At 39.2% G+C, this 23,985-nt stretch overlaps 1 protein-coding gene across 4 annotated transcripts in view; it reads left to right on the plus strand.

Annotated features, from left to right (window-relative positions):
- dhx38 (DEAH (Asp-Glu-Ala-His) box polypeptide 38) overlaps nt 1–23,985 on the plus strand; it is a 139,710-nt gene that overhangs the window by 5,998 nt on the left and 109,727 nt on the right. For all 4 annotated transcript variants that reach the window (XM_078544533.1, XM_078544532.1, XM_078544535.1 and 1 more), the window contains exons 3-10: nt 2,491–2,660; nt 7,589–7,738; nt 12,389–12,566; nt 13,825–13,943; nt 14,394–14,470; nt 18,973–19,128; nt 21,584–21,745; nt 23,549–23,656. In XM_078544533.1, coding sequence (XP_078400659.1) covers nt 2,491–2,660; nt 7,589–7,738; nt 12,389–12,566; nt 13,825–13,943; nt 14,394–14,470; nt 18,973–19,128; nt 21,584–21,745; nt 23,549–23,656 — 1,120 coding nt within the window. The remainder of the gene's footprint in view (nt 1–2,490; nt 2,661–7,588; nt 7,739–12,388; nt 12,567–13,824; nt 13,944–14,393; nt 14,471–18,972; nt 19,129–21,583; nt 21,746–23,548; nt 23,657–23,985) is intronic.

Here is a 23,985-nt window from a genome sequence, read left to right on the forward strand (position 1 = left end):
TGCAATTTTGGGATAGTGTGTTGGATTGTGGGTCAGAGAGATACTAAAACAGCTTTTAGATTACCCACCTCTAGGTGTTTTTCCTCCTTCTGTTTTTAAGATGGGCATTCTTTATTCATTCGAGAGATCAGATAACAGAGGTCACGTTGAGTGGATACTTCTCTGCATGCTCTTGAATTTCTTTTTGTTCGTCAGTGGGAAGATTTGGCAGAATGCATTACGTGTTCTAATATTACCTTCTGTTATATTTATCCTGATGTGTATAATTCATTTTTCATTTGTAATGTTTGACAGAAAACATTTTTGTGCCCTATATCAGTGAAGTTAGCAACTGGACAGAAACAGTTTTCCTTTCAAAATTACCGTACCAAATAGTATGTTTCTCAGCCTCTCTTGTCATCCATTGGTTGTCAATTAAACTTGAACAGTTCAAACTATTTTAGGAATGTAAGGATGTTTTTATGAAATCCATTATTTGTGTGATTTTAATGAAGGTTAATGTCAGCCTTTTTTTCAGGAAGGTATACTGTTGAAGTTGTCACTGTACACAGTAAGAAGATTCATTTAAACATCATAATTTGAACAGTTTTTCTTGAAACATTTAAAAGCATTCCCAGTTTTTGTTTTTAAATTACCAGAAGCAGACAAATATAAAACTTGGATATTACAGATGTTTTGAATAGCTTGCAGTACTTCTGATTGACATGGACTCTAATAGAAATAGGTTATTTGGTCTTCCCACTTGCTCCATGTACTGTGATAACAAATATGTACAAATTAAGATTGATTAGATTTGAAATTATGAATTTTGTTGGGTGCGCCCCATTTTACTGTGATATGCATTACACAATGTACTCAATTCAAAGTTGATTATTTTTGTATTTGAAATTGTGCAAAATATGCCTGTTATATTTATTTAAATGACAAATATAAATTATGCAATTATATAAATTTTTGCTCGGTAATACTGAACTTGAGTATTGCTTGAAAAAGGGACATGCTGACGGGGCTTTTTCTATCAAGACAGACATGAGAATGCCAAATTTCAAAAGGAGCAATCATTTATGCTGAGTGAGAAAAGGGTGCTGATTGGTTGGCAAGTCGACTTTGGTCGAAACGTTGCCATGGAGTATGCACCAGGGAACTATTGTCCCCCGCACTTTTGTTCAATTCAAAAAAAGGCACAATGCCTGGACATTTTCCATTTGCCTGCAGCAGATAGCTCCCTGTGTATGAATATCTGTAGCTTCTAGCAAGCGTAAGTGAGCCACATTGTGAGCCCGACTTAAATTGATGGTTAGCGTAATTCTTAGGACACTTGGGATTGTTCAGCAAGCACTGTTCAGTCGCAGAATCACATCTAATGTTAGCATTATGTTCTGAATTTTGCAAACATGGGTTGGTTGAGTACAGTCAGTATTCTGCCTATTGCGAACAGCTGAAGGGATCTGCCAGTCATTGGAACATAGGGCCTATGTACTTGGCATCGCATGGGCATTGAAATTCATATACCACATTACTCATTTGTGTGGTAGGCAGAATGACTTTTTGGCATGATGGCAGCATCCTGTTTGTGGAAAATGCCACTTGTGTTGCTACTGCATAGTAATAGTGTGAAACAGCTAGCTTCACCTGTTGTTCAAATTTTTGAGGGACCTTACCCTTCCAGAGTAATTTGAGGTAGACTGGGCACTTTTCAGACCCAAAAGTGGTGGCCTTAGGCCCATTTGTGAACAAGCACGATACACAGTGAACATTGTTATTTTCGTCTGTCCTGATAAATGCAAGCCATAAAGCTTCGACAGCATGTCTTTTTTTTCAGCAATATATAAATTTTATTTGAATTCCATAATTCAAACAGTAGCTTGTATTTGTATATACCTTTAATGTGATAAAATGTTCTAAGGTGCTTCACAGGAGCATTATAAAACAAAACGTGACACCTAACCACATCAGAAGATATTAGGTCAGGTGACCAAAAGCTTAGTCAAAGCGATAGATTTTAAGGAGTATCTTAAAGGAGGAAAGTGAGGTGGAGAGGTTTAGGGAGCGAATTCCAGAGTTTAGGGCCTAGGCAACTGAAGGCATGGTCACCAGTAGGGGATCAGTTAAAACCAGGGGTGCTCAAAACGCTAGAAATAGATGAGTACAGATATCTTGGAGGAATGTGGAGCTGGAGGAGATTATAGACGATCTATTTGATTTTTAAAAAATTCAAACAAAAATACAGCTAAACTAACCAACTGTAAACTTTTTTTTATTTATGGGAGGGGCTATTGTAACTTAATCTTTGTATCAAACTTTCTACTGTCATGCTTAATTCTAGGGATTGCTTTCTGAAAGATTGACTGCACCAAGTGCTTGTTTGAATTTCAGAATTCTATAAATTACAATTAAATGACTAGCATTTAAGTTACTAATTGTTAAACAAAAGTTGTTGTTGCCATCTATTGCTGTGTGCATAGCTTACAAGTGGCCCTTACGTTGTAGATACTATCGTACCTCTGGTGCAGAGACGCCTTCGCACACAGGTGGTGTTAGCGAAGAATTTAAGGAACGGCATCGACAAAGAGAACGGGATCGTCGCGAACATGGGGTTTATGCATCATCAAAGGACAATGACAAGGAAAAGAAAAGGGATCGAAGCAGAGACCGTGACTGTGAGTCAAGAGGGATTGTGAAACAACTCCTAACTGTTTTCATTGGCATTTAAATGTAGCTAAAATGGAGCATCAGATTTTCTGTATTTTCTTTAATGTTACTGTCACATTTTGAGATTCCAGCCACCACTTCAGAAATTTACCCATATATATTCTCCTATATTAGAATAGGAGAAAATTCTATTTTTGAAATCAAATCTTAGAAACTATTAGTGAGCCAAGTTTTGCTTACAGCGGTGAACAAATGGCGCTGAATGACACTTACCCATAGACTTTCTGTGAGGTTTGGCAATGAATTTACTGTAAATTAGAGCCAAAAAGTGTAGCGCCCTCTGGAAACAAGGAAAGCAACTGTTTATCTCCTTACTCAATTAGATTGATGAATTATTAATATGCGGTGCTGAGTGTGAACCAGGAGGTATAAGTTAGAATATTACACTCCATGTGAAATCAGGTGCAGAAAATGAAATAGAAGGAAAGAAAGCTTGGATTGAGAGAGAAAGAGTGACAAGAGACAGAAAATAACTAAAATAACATTTCATTTATATTTTTTCAAAAACAAAAAATATTAAAGGAATGAAGCTCCACACTTATTAAAGCCGATTTTCAGTGTCAGAGAAGTCACTTGGCAGTAATTGCGACTAACCATGCTATTAAAAGGGTACTTGGCACTGGGACGGATAAGAATTAACTTGTTCTGGCGGATATAGTCTGTAGTCTGTGCCTGTGAGGCAAGTGGTGAGTACAACAACTTCAGGCTGTTCGGTGTATTTGAATGGGGAACCAGACCATGAAATGCAGTTTCCTTTGGGAGGCTTTTGGAGGAATGTCATGTCATGAACAGCAGCTCCTGGGTTTCTATGTTTAACTGGCTATGTACCATTTCCAGAAGTTGCTGTTGAATTTCCACATAAATAATGGTGAGTACTGTTAGCTTCACTGTTATTTCTACTGCAAAATCTGGCCCAATATTATTTGTAACTGCATTGTAAAATATTAAGAGGACAAAATATTTTACATGGGGCAATTGGACCATTACAGAGCTCCTGCTCAAAACTCTTTGGAATTACTTTTTGTTGTTTTGCATCTATACCCTTTCCTATTCTGTCACGCAATTGAAGCACTGTTATATTGCTCATCAGTAGCTTTTGAGTTTTAAAGATACTGGCACAGAGAGAAACTATACCTTCAAATGGATTAAAGACTGATATAGTTGGCATTCATAAGTTTTCTGGTAATGATTCATACCTGGAGGTTTATAGACAGCAATACTAGAATTTTCTTTAGAAGCCTTGTATATGATTAGCTTTCTTTCTCCCTGGCTATCCATTGGCAAAGATTAGTTTATCAAACCTTACTTCATAGCTTTTCTTTGTTTTGTTTTTATTTTGTTAGTTTGCTTTATTTTATGTTTGCCTCCTTGTTGTAGACTTGTTTTCCTCCAATTCCTCCTTCATCTTCTCCTGCCTTCATTTATTTCTTAAACTAAAAATCTAAAGAAAAATGCTCTCCCTTCAAATCGAACTTAAGCTAAAACCCCAATCTTCCGCAGATCTTCAACGTTCCATATTACCTATAAGCTGCACAACATAATGGTGGATTTTACTATTGATTGTATAACTAAATTTTGTGCACATAGTGTAGAGGGTATACACTTCAGGCTGTCATGGATTGTACATGAAATGTTTATGATTTAGGCAGCACATACCCTTCTATTATTGCAATATAATGGATTGAGGATGTACATTCTATTCCTCTTAAATCAAAGTTTCTTAATCCAAATTATCTGATAGATCGTGAGAACTAAATTCCCCCTTTACTGTGCTACTTTTATTTTTCAGTTCTAATTAGCAGATTTTTTTTTGTGCAGTGATTTTGAATATCAGAAGTAAACTGTTAACAGTCTTTCTTAACCACTGTGTTAACTACATAAAAACATGTACATACGAAATTACAAATTAGGAGCAGCAGCAGGCCATTCGGCCCCTTGAGCCTACTCCACCATTCAGTAAGATCATGACTGATTTGATTGTGGCCTCAATGCCACTTTCCTGCCTACCCCCTATACCCTTTCACTCCCTTGTTACTCAAGAACCTATCTACCCCTGTCTTAAAAATATTCAATGACCCTGCCTCTACAGCTGTCTAGGGAAGAGAGTTCCACAGATTCATAACCCTCGGAGAAAATGTTTCTCCTCATCGCCACCTTAAATTGGACACCCCTTATTTTTAAATTGTGTCCCCTAGTTCTGGTCTCTCCCACTAGGGAAACATTCTCTCAGCATCCATTCTGTGTAGTCCCCTCTGTATCTTACATGTTTCAATAAAATCACCTCTTCTAAACTCCAATGGATACAGCCCCAATCTGTCCAACCTCTCCCCATAAAGTAACCTCCTCATCCCAGGAATCAATCGAGTGAACTGATACAGTTATGACGTTTCTTAAATTAGAAGACCAAAACTGTGCACAGTATTCCAAAAATAGACTCACCAATGCCCTGTACAACGGTAGCAAAACATCCCTATTTTTATATTTCATTCCTTTTGCAATAAACGACAACATTCCATATGCCTCCCTAATCGTTTGCTGTACCTGCATAGTAACTTTTCCTGATTCATGCACCAGGACACCCAGGTCCCTCTGTACCTCAAGAGTTCTGCAATCTCTCTCATTTAAATAATATGCTGTTTTTCTATTCTTCTTGCCAAAGTCACTTAACCTAACTATATCCTATATCCTCTTTGCAACTTAATTTCCTACCTTTCTTTGTGTAATCAGCAAACTTAGCAACTATACATTTGGTCCCTTCGTTCCGATCATTGATATAGATTGTAAATAGTTGAGGCCCCAGTGGTATTCCACTTGTTACATCCTGCTAACCTGAAAATTACCCATCTGTTTCCTGTTAGCTAACCAATCCTCTGTGCTTTTGTTACCCCCTACACCATGAGCTCTTATTTTGTGTCGTATCGTTTGATGTCGCACCTTGTCAAATGCTTTTTGAAAATCTAAGTACATCACATCCACAGGTTTCCTTTTATCCATGTTGCTTGTTACTTCTGCAAAGAACTCTAATAAAATCCTAAAATGCAATTTCCCTTCAACAAAACTCTGCCTGATTGCATTGAGATTTTCTAAGTGCCTCGCTATAACCTCTTTAGTAATAGATTCCAGCGTTCAAGCTAACTGCCTGTATTTTCCTGCTTTCTGTCTCCCTCCTTTCTTGAATAGAGGAGTTACATTTACTATTTTCCAATTCGATGGGGCCTTTCCCGAACATAGAGAGTTTTGGAGAGTCAAAACCAATGCATCCAATATCTCGGCAGCCACTTCTTTGAAGACCCAAGGATGAAGTCTATCAGGACCTGGGCACTTGTCAGTTTTTAGTTCTAATAGTTTTCTAAGAACCCTTTCCCTGGTGATTGTAATTGTTCTAAGTTCTCCCCTCCCTTTCACCTTTTGATTCACAGTTATTTCTGGGATGTTATTTGTATCCTCTCCAGTGAAGGCAGATGCAAAATATCTTCAATTCATCGGCTGTTTTCTTATTTTCCATTATTAATTCCCCAGACTCCCTCTCTAGAGGACCAGTGCTCATTTTTGTTACTCTTTTACTTTTTAAATACCTGTAGGAACTCTTACTACCTGTTTTTATATTTCTAGCTAGCTTTCCCTTGTACTCTAATTTCTCCCTCATTATCCTTTTAGTCATTCTTTGCTGTTTTTTATATTCTGTCCAGTCTCTGACCTGCCACTAATCTTCATTGCATGCTTTTTCTTTCAATTTGATACCATCTTTAACTTCCTTGGTTAGCCACAGATGTTGCGTCCTTCTCCTCAAATCTTTTTTTCTCACTGGAATGTATCTTTGCTGAGTATTATGAAATATGTCCTTAAATGTCTGCCATTACATTCCTGCTGACCTATCCCTTAACCTAATTCTCCAGTTCAATTAAGCCAGCTATATCTTCATACCGTCCTAATTGCCCTAATTTAAGTTTAAAACACTAATCTTAGACTCACTCTTCTCTCCCTCAAATTGAATGCAAAATTCAATCACGTTATGATCTCTGTTACCTAGAGACACCTTTATTATGAGTTTGTTAATTAATCCTGTTTCATTGCACATTACCAAATCTAGAATAACCTGCTGTAGAACATGCTGCTCTAAGAAACTGTCCCAAAAACACTTTATGAACTAATTTTCCAGGCTATCTTTGCTAATCTTACCCATGATTATTACAGTTCCTTTGCCACAACCCCCCCATTATTTCCTCCTATAAATGCAATCCTACAGTGTGGTTACTGTTAGGGGGCCTAGAAATTACTCCCACAAATGACTCCCTACCTTTACTAATTTTTATCTCCACCCAAACTGATTTTACATCTTGATCTTTGGAACTAAGTCATCCCCCTTTAAGGTACAAATGCGATCCTTAATTAACAGAGCTATCCCTCCACCTCTTCCTGTTCTTCTGAAATGTCATGTACCTTTGAATATTCAGGTCCCAGCCATTGCCATCTTTCAGTCATGTCTCCAATGGCTATCATCAGATCAGATCATATTTATTTCTATTTGAGCTGCCAATTCATCTGATTTGTTACGAATGCTATGTGCATTTAGATGCAGAGCCTTGAGTCTGTCCTTTTAGTATTTTCGCAACCTCTAGCCTTATCTGCTGGCTCACTCTAATTCTGTTGTCGACTCACCCTTAAATTTGTATGCTCTATGCAAAAGAAATTATATTTTATAAAATGAATGGTACACAAAAATAGAGAATTGTAGATCATCTTCAGTAGACTATGAATAAAGTAGAAATTGTAATATATCCTGACGAAAGAATACTGGTGTAGCTTGGTTGCATGGCTAGATATTGTAAATTAACTAATTTCTTGCAGTGTAGATAATTTGCTTTCGTTTTTATAGATGACCGAGAGTGGAATAGGTCCAGTTCCTCCAGGAGAAAAGACAGAGACACGTCAGAGCGAAGTGAAAGAGGGTACAGAGACAATTGCTCAGATCGAAGCAGAAGCAACAGAAAAGGTGAACCAGGCACACCCAGGCACAGGTTAAAAGGTGAGCACAAATTAGTTTTTCATCCTGAATGAATGAAATCTTGATTGTATCTGCTGGAGAGGCAAATACAGTTTTCAACCTGATCATTATTGAATAGCTAACCTCGTGTCTGAACTTCCATATTCAGCGTAGCACACCTGAAAGAGCTGGCGGGAAATTAGCAGTGATTCATAAAATTACATGAAATATACAGTACAGAAACAGACATTTTGGCCCAGCCAGTGCATGCAGGTATTTATGCTCCACTTGAGCCTCCTCCCAGCTTTCCTCATCGAGCTGTGTCAGCATTGGCGTTTATTCCCTTCTCCATTATATGCTTAGCCAATTGATCCTTGCAGTTCTAGTATCGTTCTTGCAAATCTTTTTTGTACCCACTGCAGGGTCTTGATACCCTTTTTTATAATATGGTGACAAAAGTGAATAACGTACTCCACCAATTTTTGATACAAGTTTAGTATGACTCCTCAACTTTTCAATTCTACCCATCTAGAAATAAGCCCTATTGCCTGGTTGGCTTCTTTTTAATGGCCTTAGTAATGGCATTGCTACTTTTAGCAATTTGTGCATTTGTAGTCACAGAATCACAGAGTGCAGAAGAGGCCCTTCGGCCCATTGAGTCTGCACCGACACGTGAGAAACACTTGACCTACCTACCTAATCCCATTTACCAGCACTTGGCCCATCGCCTTGAATGTTATGACGTGCCAAGTGCTCATCATTTTTAAAGGATATGAGGCAACCCGCCTCCACCACCCTCCCAGGCAGCGGTTTCCAGACTGTCACCATCCTCTGGGTAAAAAAGTTTTTCCTCACATCCCCCCGAAACCTCCTGCCCCTCACCTCGAACTTATGTCCCCTCGTGACTGACCCTTCAACTAAGGGGAACAGCTGCTCCCTATCCACTCTGTCCATGCCCCTCATAATCTTGTACAACTCGATCAGGTCACCTCTCAGTCTTCTCTGCTCCGACGAAAACAACCCAAGTTTATCCAACCTCTCTTCATAACTTAAATGTTTCATCCCAGGCAACATCCTGGTGAATCTCCTCTGCACCCCCTCCAGTGCATCCTTCCTATAATGTGGCGACCAGAACTGCACACAGTACTCCAGCTGTGGCCTCACCAAGGTTCTATACAACTCCAACATGACCTCCCTACTTTTGTAATCTATGCCTCGATTGATAAAGGCAAGTGTCCCATATGCCTTTTTCACCACCCCACGAACATGCCCCTCTGCCTTCAGAGATCTATGGACACACATGCCAAGGTCCCTTTGTTCCTCAGAACTTCCTAGTGTCATGCCGTTCATTGAATACTTCCTTGTCAAATTACTCCTTCCAAAGTGTATCACCTCACATTTTTCAGGGTTAAATTCCATCTGCCACTTATCTGCCCATTTGACTATATCTTCCTGTAGCCCAAGACACTCCATCTCACTGTTAACCACCCGGCCAATCTTTGTGTCATCCGCAAACTTACTAATCCTACCCTGCACATAGTCATCTATGTTGTTTATATAAATGACGAATAATAGGGAACCCAGCACAGATCCTTGTGGCGTGCCACTGGACACTGGCTTCCAGTCACTAAAGCATCCTTCTGTCATCACCCTCTGTCTCCTACAACTAAGCTAATTTTGAATCCACCTTATCAAATTACCCTGTATCCCATGTGTATTTGCCTTCTTTATAAGTTTCCCACGTGGGACCTTGTCAAAGTCCCATATCCCTTTACTGCTCTACCCCATTTAGATTCTTAATTTCCGGGTAATATATGACGACCTTATTTTTCTTACAAATTGCAATACCTTAGACCTCTGTGTTAAAATTAATTTACCAATTATATGGCCATTCTGAAAACTTATTAATACCTTATAAGTTGTTGCAGTCTTCGGTGTTAACTATTCCCCCCACCCCACACCCACCCCTGCCCCCCCCAAAAAATTGGTATCGTCTGCAAATTTAGAAATTGTATTTTTGATTCAAAATCTAAATTATTAAAATAAACTATGAACAGCTGTGGTCCCAGTGCAGATCCATGTGGGACACCAGTTTCTGCTTTCTATCATTCTGAATAGTTATCCTTTACCCCAGCTAACTACCCATTCTGCTACTTGTCACCTGACACTGCACGCTCTGACCTTATTCGTTAGTCTATTTTGTGGCATCTTATTGAAGATATTTTGGAAATCTAGATAAATTACCTGTTCTATACTATCTTTTCTACTCCCTCTGTTACCTCTCCATAGAAGTCAGTGAGGTTGGTCAAGCAAGACTTTTCCTTTTGAAATCCATTCATTGTTATATCAGGTTTCTACATTTAAAAATTTTTTTCCTTTGTGTGAATTCCATTGATTTTCCTGCCATCTGTTTTAAGATCACTGGTCTACAGATCCCTGGACATATTTTATTGCCTTAGATATGGATACAATATTAAATATCTACTAGTCCTCAAGCACTGCACCTTTTTCTGAAGCATTATTAAAGATGCATTACAAAGCCTCTGCTATCGCTTTTCTCAATTTTTTTGAAATATGTGGGTGCAGTCCATTTGGACCAGGTGTTATGGCGAGTGGGGAGAGAGAGAAACTGAAACCTCCAATTCCCCTTTCCTTCTGTGTAGTTAATTTTGAAAAGACTAATGTCTCTGTTCCCAAATCCCTGTTAGTGTGCGGTCAATATTAAAGTCACCAGCAGCAGACTTTCATGAATTGGATTAGCCACATAAGTACTGTGCCTACAAGAGCATGTCAGAAGCTGGGAATCCTGCAGTGTGTGCTCACCTCCTGACTCCCCAAAGCCTGTTCACCATCTACAAGGCACAAGCCATGAGTGTGATGGAATACTCTCCATTTACCTGGATGAGTGCAGCTCTAAAAACACTCAAGAAGCTTGACACCATCCAGGACAAAGCAGCCTGCTTGATTGGCACCACATCCACAAACATTCACTCCCTCCACTACCGACGCACTGGGGCTGCAGTGTGTACCATCAACAAAATGCACTGCAGGAACTCGCCAAGCCTCCTTAGACAACACCTTCTGAGCCCACGACCACTACCTTCTAGAAGGACAAGAGTAGCAGACACACGGGAACACCATCACCTGGAAGTTCCCCTCCAAGCCACTCACCATCCTACCTTGGAAATATATCGCCGTTCTTTCACTGTCACTGGGTCAAAATCCTGGAACTCCTTCCCTAACAACACTATGGGTGTACCTACCCCACATGGACTGCGGCGGTTCAAATGGCAGCTCACCACCACCTTCTGAAGGGCAGTTAGGGATGGGCAGCCAGCGATGCTCACATCTCTTGAATGAATTTTTAAAAAATTTAAACAAGCAGGATTGTTGATTTACACACTCGCTCTGGAAAGTCTATCTCTGCGTCAATCATACATCACACACCTAAGAAAAATACAATTAAAGAATGTAGTATATTTCTATAAATATTAAAATCAAGCAGGTTAGCACTTCACGTGTCTTTCAGAGTCCAGTGAAGGAGGGAGCTTTTCCCTCGGAATTATCGTTCAGGTAAGTTCAGATGGCTGGAGTCAGATTTGGATTAACTGCAGGGTTCTTTTGAAGAGAAAACTGTTCAGCAGGTCATGTAGACAGGCAATGGTGGCTGTTGTAACGGGAGGCCCAGCTTCTTTACGGGTGAACTTGGAGCTTTTTGGAAACAGGGCGGAGAAGTCAAACCTGTTAGTTCATGAAACGCAAGATGGCACAGCCTTTCTCTGCAGCTGTGGTGGTGTTGATGTTGGCCTGCAGACTTCCCAGGTCTCTACTGGGTTTAGGAATAAAAGATTATCAGTATTAGAGAACAGTTTCAATCGCATGATTAACGGCCATTGATACACAATAGAAGGAAAATGGTGATCGTTTTAATCGTGAAGAATTAGTTTTGGTCACAAGGTCAAAGGCTATTGATATTCAACAGAAGGTAAATGGTGCTCTTTGAGTAGTAAAGAATTAGTCTCAGCCACATGATCAGAGGCCAATGATATTCAATAGAAGGTAAATGGTGGTCTTTTCCACTTTACTCGCGAATAACTGGTCTTGATAGCTTCCCTTTTACATCACAAACCTGGAGTCATAGACACAATGGTTTCCTAGATTCTGTGTTTTGGAGTAAGCTTGGGCAGTAGCAGATGTGAAATTCCGCAGAGGAGTGCTGTTTAGGCATCTCCATTCAAGGGGGAGACCCTGTCTGTTATAATTCAATTCGGAACTTTCCAGAAGCTTGTTTGTCTATTGAAGTTGCAAAAGTTCACCTGACCCTCTTGGCAGCCATCTTAACAGTTCATTAAGGTCCATTTTAAAAGGAAACCAGTTTTTAAAAAATTGTAATATCGCCATGTCTGTACTAGCATGACACAAGGGTTTTATGTTCTTTGAGTTTGATTAGTTCATGTAATATGCTTTATTTTTAATAAAATGAGATAAAATGTAGAGCATGTTCACAGTTCCACGTTTACTAGTAACATAGGCTGAGGCCAGGGAACAAATTATTTAGATCTAAAGAAATGTCTGCAGCACAGGAGTGGGTGGGGGGGCTATTGTTGGACGATTGGCCTAAAATAATGGGAAGGAAATACTGGGGTCTTATTTAATTTTTTGAATCACATTTGAAATCACCTTGTTTTATAGATGCTCTTACTCCTTCTCGATCTAGCTGGGATGATGATGACAGTGGAATTGCAAGTCAGTATTCTCATCGATCTCAGTGGGAGTCTCCATCTCCTACTCCCTCACAAAGGGATTCAGATAAGAGTGAAAGAAGTTATCGCTCTTCAGGTCGTGACACGGAGAGGCGTGATAAAGAAAGGTAAGTGAAAAATAAATGTGGAACTGAAAATATGGGTTCTAAATAAAAATAGATGAATGGAATAGTGGAATTATGCAATCTGTTCCAACTAACTTGGAGAAACCTTTTGAATTAAAAAAAAACTGTTGTTAAGGTTTGTAGTATTGACAAAGCATCTGGCACATCCAGTGACCACGGCAACGATTATAGACTAAAACTCTGAAACTATCCACTTGGGGCATGAGATAAATTTTCAAAAGTCAGAAGTTTAAATATCTTGATAGTTAAATGAATCAATTCAAAATGCGTTCCCATGGTGGCTGAACGAGTAGCTGAGGCACATAAACCAGGCAAGTCTCAGGTCTGTACTTTAAACTGTGCAGAGTTAGCTGATCTTGGGTAGAGTATGATGGATTCTCCCTTTGATGCTTTGATGCGTAAGTGTTCAGCAAGAGAAAAAAATGCTTTGCAGTCTAGGTTGGTGTTGTCTCGAATGTGATGTTAGGTCAAGTGTAGGTTTGCATAACAGATTGCACATACTGTAAATGAAGTCAGTGTTCGAGGGATGGATGGAGGCATTGGTTTTGTGGTGCACTCTCTTTACAGTCTCCAGAGTATGGATGAGGATTTTTTCAGCTGGCTACAGTGCCTCTGAAAGGATATTCCCGGTTGTTAAGGAATTTATCAAGGTAGTCTCATGAATTATGACCACTGAGCGAGGCACCGGAGAGTGAATATAGAATTGCAATAGAGCCTTAAAGGAGGAATGGCATAAAGTTGGTGAGAAAGAAGAAAATATAAAGCAATCCGGGTCCTTCTGTTTTAAGCAATTCAATGTAAGTTGATGGTCTTTGAACATTGCTGAAGCAGTTTATTTTCAATATAATACAGTTTTTGTTTTTTAAAATTCACGTTCAAGTATTTAGTAAGGGTTTTTTTCCTGCCATTTGGTAAACCTACAAAATAGGTGATACCATCAAAGGAGCACTCAGGTTCAGTATGGAATTTCAGGAAGAATCACGTGTGACTGTTCAGTTGGTAATGCTGTAGTTTTTCTCCTATCCAATGATATATTGATATAGTTCTAAATTTGAATATGGCAAGTGTCTCAACGAAAACCTGGTAATTTATTGTAGTCTATTTGATCCTGAGACATGGAAGCTGGCATAGATCATGTTCCCCTGTGATGGTTTAAGTGCTTCATGCCTAAATGTTTCGTTGATTGTTCTGAGATTTGTCATCATCCCTTGTATTTTAAGTAGGCTTTTTCTTTGTTCAGGTCTAGAAGGAACCATTATGAAGAGGATACACCCCTGCCAACACCATCGTACAAATACAACGAGTGGGCTGATGATAGAAGGCATTTGGGGGCGACACCTCGACTTTCCAAAGGGAAAGGTACATGTTCTGAATTTTTCTTAATACTGAAATAGATCTTTTACAAAATGTTCTCAACAAGGAAGATTTGTTGTAACTCCTCTCCAGTGCTCAGTGACTTTATCTTTACAATGTAGAGACTTGTAACTGATAGTTCATTATGGAGGTTGGATTTCCACCCATTCATAGGGAGTGGATGGAAAAATATAGCCCAACATGCTGTTTTCTTTAGAAACACATCTGAATTAGTAATTGAAGTGTCAAGAGTATCAAGGTGATACAAAATTTTGTGTAAAGAATGCACAGAAAATGCTTTTTGAGTTTTAAATGAAAGCTTAAGATATAGAATTTGTGATATGTCCCTAAAGCAGAGTTTTGAATTTAACGCGTAGCTATAATACAATTTTAATGTTGTAACAGTGATCATTTTGCTGTCTTAGACTAAAATGTTACCATTTCCAACCTATTCAGGTCGGAGGGAGGAAGGTAAAGATGGCATTTATTTTGAAAACGAAGATGAGCAAAGGCAGTGGGAGGAAGATCAAAGGGTAAGGTGCTTTCCTAAATTTCAAAGTACTGTTGGAAAAATAATTTAATATTTCTATTTATCATTTGAAAAATGCATCATCTTTAAAAAAAAACTGCCAGCATTTGAATTCTCACTTTTGTCTGATGTATGATAGAAAAGATGCTTTATATGTGCCATAAATTGTTTCTGTACAGGGAGAAAGGAACTATATATAGAACATTATAACATCTCTCTGAAATGCTAGAGCGTACTCTCATAAAATAACTTAATTTACGCCAATATTGGTGCACTGTGAACTGGAGAAAGACTGAACTTGAATTTATATAACATCCTCGGTGTGTCCCAAAGCTCTTCATGACTTTTCAAGTATCATCACTGTTGTAATGTAGGTAAATGTGGCAGCAACATGTGTAAATCAGATCCCAAAGAACAGCAATGAAATAAATGACCAGATAGTTTTTACGATGTTGATTGAGGATCAATGTTCACCATGACACCAAACAGTGTCAAAATCTGTTATGTCCACCTGTTGCCTTGGTTTAATGTCTCATCAGAAAGACAATGTAGCACTCTGTTAGCCCTGTACTGGGTGTACTTTGTGTGCTCAAGGCATTGGAGCCAACTAGGCCGAGATGGCTTTCACTGAGCCCAGAATGGGGTAAATTGATGATTTAGCTAATTCAGCGTTGTTGATCTATTGACAAAGGTCAAATGGACAAAATCCCCTTCACTCACAGAGCATCTATAAATCCCCTTCACTCACTCTTCTTCAGGATGACAATGCCATCCATCAACACTGGAAGGAACATTTCTATCAACTCCTCAACCGTGAATCCATAGTGGCAGCTGATACCCTATAGGCTATCCCCCAGTACCCTGTGCTAGAATTCATGGGTGAACCATAATCGATTGGAGAGCTGCAACAAAAAATCAAATGGATGAAAAATAACAAAACCTGCTGAGTTTTTCAAAGCTGGTGGGCTTTTGCTTACATCAAGACTCGATGCGCTAATCCTACGGATTTGGGAAGGAAAAGATCTTTTTCCTCACCCCCCCCCCCCTCCCCGCCCCCATGAGCTTCAGGAATGCAACAAATGTAACTATCTTCCTATCTTCCGGAAGGGAGATAAATCGCAATGTGAAAACTATTGAGGGATTTTCCTCTTGTCCATAGCAGGGAAAATCCTTACACGCATTCTCCTGAATCCCCTACTTCTTGTGACTGTGGAGAGACACAGTGTGGCTTTAAACCTCCCTGTGGAACCTCTGTCATGGTCTTTGTTGCCAGAAAAATCCAAGAAAAATCTCGAGAACACCACCAGGAACTCTTCATTGCATTCAACGACCTGACCAAAGCATTTGACTCAGTAAATTGTGAGACTCTGTGGATTGTTCTCTAGAGATTTGAATGTCTAAGAAACGTCATCACAATCATGCAACTGCTTCATGAATAAATGACTACTGCTGTCTTGAGTGGGAGATCTCAAACAGTCCCCTTCAAAATCCGGACCTGTGTCAAACAAAGCTGTGAGATAATCCCCATGCTATTTGCAATTTACCTGACAGTGGCTATTCACCTCATCAACGATCAACTATCCTCTAGGGCAGTAAAATACTGCCTAGGGGGAAAACTCTTTAATGTCAGTTTCCTCTGTGCCAAACTAAACTAACCACCATAGACATATGTGTCCTACAGTTTGAGGATGACTGCAGTGTTGTTGCCCACACTGCACCAAATTTTAAGCCATTCTCGATCTCTTCAATTCTGCATACAAGAGGCTCGGCCTGTCCTTATCATCCCAGACCTGGTCAGTCAAATATTCCACCTCCCATATATATTGAAGGAGAGTCTCTGGATTATGTTGAGCACTTCCCATAACTTGGCAACTGCCTCTCTCAAGAGGCCACCATTGACGAAGAGTTCCAACACCTGGTCAGCTAAGCTAGCTTGCCTTTGACAAACTACAGCAGCGAGTGTTTGACAACAAAGACCTCCACAAGTCAACAAAAGTCCTAGCGTAGAGACCAGTTGTCGTCACCACACTCCTGTACTGCAGTGAGACCTGGACTGTGTAGCAGCGCTCGAGAAATTAAAACATTAGAGCTGGCATAAGAGCGTTAGAGAAATTACACCAGCAGTGCCTCTGCTGCATTCACTGGATTTGATGGGGGCACTGTCAGAGAAATGCTAGTGTCCTCTTGAAACCAGCTCCACAAGCATTCAGGCAAAACTTCTGTGATGGACTGAACACTGTCCAGAAAGCTGAAAAGCGTCTCCCCCTGTTTTCTCAACTCTCAAATGGCCAGCATTCCAAGGGAGGACACAGAAAAAGCTACAAAGGCACTCTGAAGCTTTCCTTGAAACATGGCAGCATTGACATTAATGATTGGAGGAACTTGCTACGTATTGTTCAAAATGGCGACAACTTGTCCATCAAGCTGCATCATGCTTTGAGTCCAAATGCCTTAGTGATGAGGCAGAGTGGCAGCAGAGAAGGAAAGAAAAAGAAGAAAATCCTGCACTCTGAATCCCACCACCTCATGGACATCGTGCCCCATGTGCCCAAAGATTTGCAGGTCGAGAATTGGCCTGTTCAGTCACATGAAGACCCATGGTAGAAACTTGTGACACTGAGTAGATGTCATCCTCAAATTGAGGGACAGCTGCTGCTGCTGACAATCTGAATTAACACTGGTCCACTAGCCAAGCCTAAAATATGAATCAATAAATCACATTTAAATAAGATGTGATTTATTATAGGTGAATGCTTTCCAAGTGTGTTTTGTTCTTGCGCTATTATGTTTCCATATTTAGGAAGTTTCTTGTCTCGACTTGACACAAGCTATGTGACACTCACCTGTGCAGGTGGTAGGACACAGATTTGTGCCAATATTATCCATAGAGTTGAATTCAAAAATTTGTCGTATCACCAGGGCAGATCCGAAAGACAAATCTTATCTGGGAGAATGTGCTTTAGGCTGGCCAAGTGCATTGTTTTGCAGCTTATTCCAGAAGAATATTGTCTGAAAAGATGTCAACCGTGTTACGATTCAAGCTCATTGAAGATCATTTCCTGCACCACATGTAAATATTTTACTTCTGTAGGAATGCCCTGACCCTATGCGAAACAGAACCTGTGTTTATTATACCAGGTGGTGTGCCTGAGTGAATAATTAATCTTTTTTATTATTATCGGATAAAGTGTAGGAATTACTCTGTTTCTCACGTTAATTTAAACTATTGAACATGTTTACTCATGGATAGAGCTATTTACAGAAATAGCACTATAAATAATTTATTGAATTTGTTCAGTTTGTCACTTTGTTAACTGGCTCAAATCAGACAGATTAGTCAGATGAGATAAGATTCCCTCCAAAACCTGGAATAAAATGGATACTTTTCAGAGAGAGATCAGAATCTTACACCTTATCTATAGCGCCATATTCTGTCTCTACACTTAACAACTGTCCAGCAAGGTAACTGCTAAAGCAAATTCTAATCAGGAATGTCCTACATGGGCACTAGAAAAAAGACTGTACAGCTTTGCAATTAAAAATATTAGCATATTAAGGATGCTTTGTCCTTTAAAGGGTTTTCTCCTGCCAACAGTTGGCATTTTAAGAAACGCAGTAACAAAAAATAGCTCTTGTAGAGAATATTCCAGTTTTAACCAGAACCTGATCCTGTTCTTGGCATAGGTTTGGTGCTTGGAGGCTCAGAAAAGATGTTAAGGAGCCAAGTACAAAGTTACTTTACATTTGTGAACTTGTAATTTTTGATGTCTGGTGAGCTGGTGAACATTACTGCAGAGACTTCTGATGATAAACGTTATGTTGTATTTGTGATTCTAGGCAGTTTTGATGCAGGCCAAGCATGTTTCTAAGTGCTGTTATATTTATATAATAAATGTCCAGGTTTGTGGCATCAGAATCTAGATTAAAGTGAGAGCATCTTTCAGAATACTTAGTGTCAGCCATTGGTAGCACTGTTGCCTCCGAGTCAGAGGTTGTGTGTTCAAGTCCCACTCCAGGACTTAGCACAATGATCTAATGCAGTATGAGGTGGTGCTGCTCAGTCAAGGTTGCCGTTTTTCCGATGAGATGTTAACCAGAGGCCCCGCCTGCTTTCTAAGGTGAGCAGAAAAGATCCTATGGCACTATTTTGAAGAAGAACAGGAGAGTTATCCTCAGTGCCCTGGCGAATATTTATCCCTCAATCAGCATCACAAAAAGACAGGTTATCTGGTCACTATCACATTGCTGTTTGTAGGAGTTTGCTGTGTGCACATTAGCTGCCGCATTCCTGCATTACAACAGTGACTACGCTTCAAAAGTATTTCATTGACTGTAAAGCACTTTGGGACGTCTGGTGAGTGAAAGGTACTACGTAAGTGCAAGTCTTTTTTACTTGGGCTACTTTGCAATAGATAAAACTGAAAATGATATGAGAATGTTCCCTGAAAAGCTGTCTTAACTTTGTTTTTTGTAACTTGTTTTGCTGTGTGTATCTCATTCTTGTAGCAAGCAGATCGAGATTGGTACATGATGGATGAAGGACATGATGACTTTCACAATCCCCTGGCGTACACTTCAGAGGAATATGTGAAGAAACGAGAGCAATTGTTGCAGAAACAGACACAGAAGAGAATTTCTGCGCAGAAGAGGCAAATTAATGAGGTATGTATCATTTTTAATTTTTCTTCCTTCGCCCTCTGACTTTGATGAAGGCATCCCAGAAAAAGAATATTAAGATGAAGATAAACTTATGAGAGAGCAGTTCCGGGATATGCAAGATTATATACGGTACACATAAGCTAACAAAAAGCTCATATTTCTTAAAATGAATTTTAAGGGTCTCTCGAAGTATTACTCACTTAAGTTTATTTGCTGTCCCTCAAGTTAATTTACTGTTGAACTTATGTTTGTGTGTAAATTATTGACACTCATCAAAGGATTTTTTCTTTAAAAAAGTGTTCAGCTTGGTACTAAACATTTTCTCACAGCATAGTAGCTCTTTTTACTCTCTGAATTCAACCTCAAATAAATAAATTTAACAACTGAGTATTCTTGCTTTGAGTAGGTTCTCTGCAATATAAGGGAATAATATAATTCATGCAGGATCCTTGGATGTATTTTTTGGTCCCTGCTATTAATTAAAAATCCGGGCACTCTTTGTCCAAATTTTTCGTTTCGTTGTTTAGACCCAGAATCAACTTGCAGGCTTCATAATACCAGGGAGTAAACTTAACTGATTACATTTATCTTTTGGGAAATGAAATTTTGTGCTGGAGATCTATGCTGCATTTTCCATGACCTAAAATCAGACAGTACTGTGATGGAGTGGGGAAAGTGGAGCAAGGAGCCCTTAAATGACAGCAGAGGCTGGGTTTAGAGAAGCTGACCAATTTACTTTGATTCCTACAATGGTGCTGCAATATTAGGGAAGAACTGCATATGTTTTTACATAATTAATTCTTGGGATATGGGCAAAGCTAAATGATCAGGATTTATTGCCCACCTCTAATTACATTTGAGAAGGGGATGGTAGGTGCCTTTCTGACCTGCTGCAGTCCATGTACAGAAGGTACTCCCACAGTGCTGTTAGGGAATTCCAGGATTTTGCCTCAGCGTCGATAAAGGAAGGAGCGGCAATATATTTCCAAGTGAGGATGGTGTGCAACTTTGAGGGGAGCTTGGAGGTGGCGGTGTTCCCAGCTTGGTAATTGCTGTGATGCAGCTGAAAGACTATTGGAAGTCCTAATGGAGGGACATGACTGAATTGTTGCCTACTTCTCCTTCACCTCTGCTTTAGTTGCAGAAAATTGTGGCCCATAAATTAAAATTAATTTAATTAAATATTCATTAAAAATTTTGAAGAAGTTTTTTTCAGTGCATCTGCTACCTTCACAAGCAGCTGTTCCTCCTCCTGGCACTGTAGTGGTTGTCCTATTGCAGTGCCGCTGAATGTTGCCGCTTCGCAATGGCGAAGTCCCTCTTTCTTGTTGGTGCACTTACCACCAAGAGCCTGTCTTGCATGTTAATAAGTCCCTAATTAGGAAAATGGGTTGCGGCCATAATGGGCCTGGCCTATCAGGTGGAAATCTGCCCTAATTCACTTCCAGGGACAAGAAGTACTAGTTTGTGGCAACTGCTCTGGTTCATGTTTCCATTATGAAAATCAGTTTAAATCGTTAGCAACGCATGCTATATTTTTACTGTACTTCCTGTTTGGGTAGTTGCTGTATTGCTTACAAGTACAAATTGAAGGAGTTCCTCCAGGTTAATATAACCAACTTATGCTAACAGGGAGGACCAGCTTGATATCCATTCCAGGGATGGTGCTCCTGTTAAAGGAAACCAAAGCAGTGTGATTATCTAATAAGTATAGCAATAGTGATATAATGTAAAATGATTCCACTGAGAAAATGAGAGATTGTTCTTCAAAGGAATTCCCGTTCTTTTGATGATTGTAGTTACACATTACTGTTAATTCTATTAAAAAAAAATTCAAAATTGATTATTTCTGGTTTCTTGTAGTAGATACCTGAAAGTAAAACAAAGAAGGTGGAAAAATATCTTGTTGTTCAACCTCTTCTCTTAAAACAAGCCAGACAATTTTCTGTCAAATGCTATAGCTGTAATGACAATGATTATTGCTTCCTTGGTTCAAGTTACACAAAGCATGGGGCTAAATTCAAATAGAGTGGTGTCATTTGATACAAAGATAATTTTATTGGTAACACTCCACCTGTTTAAAAATTTTGTTTAATGTAAAGCCTTCAACAACTTAAAAATAATAATTCTGGGCCCCTGATGGTTCAACAGGTTTAAATTAGAGAGCAGCTGAACCAAACAGATGCTAGGTCCTCAGTTTAATCATTGAATTTGGTTAAATTAGCTGACCCAGGACAGTTATAGAGGCATTTGGTCTTGGAACCCCTGGGTTAGGTAGAAAGAATCGCCTAAGATTTTGGTTCCTGTTGTGCTATAATTTTTTGAAAATGCACAGTAGTCTGGTCCTTTTGCAACTTTACCAATTGAGCTTCAGATAACGTTACTGATTGTTGATACTTTGGTTACAGAGCATTTCAGAGAATTAGTTGATTATGTTTGTCAAATGATTGTTTTATAGGATAATGAACGATGGGAAACTAATCGAATGTTAACCAGTGGTGTGGTTCAGCGTCTGGAAGTGGATGAAGATTTTGAAGAGGACAATGCAACTCGAGTTCATTTATTGGTGCACAATTTAGTTCCACCGTTCTTGGATGGACGAATTGTCTTTACCAAACAGGTAGGTTTGATTTGAATCTACCAACTGCCAGATTTTTTTTTAGAATGCTTTTAAACCAAGTAAACAAGTGTTAGTTTTTTTTTGGAAAGACCAAAGTCAACTCCTTTTAAATCCATGCCAGTACAGTGTAATGTGGGAGCCAACAGATTGAGTTATGCTGCATGCTTCTGCATTGCTCTCTGCTAGTTGATAATTATTTTCAAATGGCTGTAAAATGTTTCATGTTTGAAGACAGCTTTCAGCCAATATTTAAAAATCTTTAAATAAAGATTTTAATTAAAAAGTTGTTTTACAGCCAGGTGCGAAGGCTACATACTCACATCTTCATTGTGGTTTGCAGTTAGATTTGTTTGTTCACGTCTCTCAGGATGTGCAATTTGCAGTTAGCTGTTTTGCAACTGCTATAAATTCGTATAAATGTAGTACTGTGATTAACTCATAGACAAAGAATAGCTGTTAGTGCTGTGTTCAGATCAGTAAATATTTGTTCATCATTATTTTTCTTAATCCCTTCAGAGTTTTGAGTAATCTGTTTTATTTAATTAACAGTTAAAATTATTTTGTTTCAATAGAACTGTTTGATCAGTTTTGATATTCCTTGCAGGAGCATACACAGGTACATGCTATTATTAGTTGCTTGGTACAGTTTTTAAGAGTATTGCTGAAAAGAGAGACATGTTGCCAAAGCTTTTCATCTTGCACTCATCAGGACAAGCACAAATTTCAAACAATTGCAACAATTTATACCACAGGAGAAGAGGGTGCTGATTGGTTGGCAAGTTGATATTGATTGGCTGGGGCTTTGCCATGGAGAAAGCAGTGGGGAACCACACACTCCTCAAACTCCCTGGTAATTCAAAAAAGACCAAGCCTTGAACATATTCCTTTTGCTTGCAGAGAATTGGTCCCTACGCATCTATGTATGTCTCTTCTAGCAAGTGTAAATGTACCAATTTATGAGCTCGACTGATTATCTTAAATTGGTTGTTAATGTAGCTATTAGCACACTCAGGGTTATGGAGAGAAGGTGGGAGAATGGAACCAGGTGAGTTGCTCATTCGGAGAACTGGCGCAGACACAACACAGTTTTAAAGAAGGTGCAGAAACAAAGAGCCCTGGGGGTGTATCCACTGCATTTTGAAGGTGGCAAGAGAAGTTGAGAAGGCTTTTTAAAAAGCACATGGGATCCTTGGCTTTATAAATAAAAGCAAGCAAGGAACTTATGCTAAACTTTTTTTAAAACCTGGCAAGGCCCCAGGTGGAGTATTGTGTTCAGTTCTGGGCATCACACTTTAAGACAGATGTCAAGAATGGTAACAGGGAATGCGAGACTTCAGATATGTGAACAGTCTACGAAGCTGGGGTTGTTCTCCTTATAATAGAGGTTAAGGGGAGATTTAACAGAGGTGTTCAACATCAAAAAAGGTTTTGATAGAATAAGGAAAGGGAAACTATTTCCTGTGGCAGAAAGGTTGGTAATTAGAAGACAGATTTGATGATCAGCAAAAGAACCAGAGGACAATAAGGACAATTTTTTTTAAGCAGCGAGTTGTCATTATCTGAATGCACTACCAACTAGGTTTGTGGAATGGATTTAATATTCAAAAGAGAATTGGATAAGTACTTGTAGGGGAAACATTTGCAGGGTTTTGGGGTTGGGGAAGGGAATGGGACTAAATGGATGACATTTTTGACACACAATGGAACTGAATGACCTCCTTCTGTGTTGTATAATTCTGTGGTTGTAAACTCTTTCCTAACTGATATACATTACTCAATGTGTTTTAATTTCTGTGCTAACAGCCAGAGCCAGTGATTCCAGTGAAAGATGCCACATCTGACATGGCAATCATCTCCCGAAAAGGAAGCCAGCTAGTTCGCAAGCATCGTGAGCAGAAAGAGCGCAAGAAGGTAAACAGATGGGAAAAACGATCTTGCTATTTTGAATTAATGGATAGAGTTCAGCAATAGATGAAAGGATTAGCCTCTCTAAGATGTGAAATTTCATTATGAGCCAAAGATTAAGAATTAACAGACCCTTTAACTCCAGTGACATAAATTTCCACTGGTTCAATGTTAGAAACCCATGTTGAAAAATTAACAGGAGCAAAAATCTATAAATCTCAAAGTGCCCACTGAAAAGCATGTGTTGTATTACGGTATTACACCACCCAGTGTGACCTAACACTTTTCCTAGTGTGCTAAAATCAATCATGTACGAAAATGCATGTATAAAGTAT

The sequence above is a fragment of the Cetorhinus maximus genome, chromosome 6 (genome assembly GCF_964194155.1).
Source record: "Cetorhinus maximus chromosome 6, sCetMax3.hap1.1, whole genome shotgun sequence".
Taxonomy (NCBI): Eukaryota; Metazoa; Chordata; class Chondrichthyes; order Lamniformes; family Cetorhinidae; genus Cetorhinus; species Cetorhinus maximus.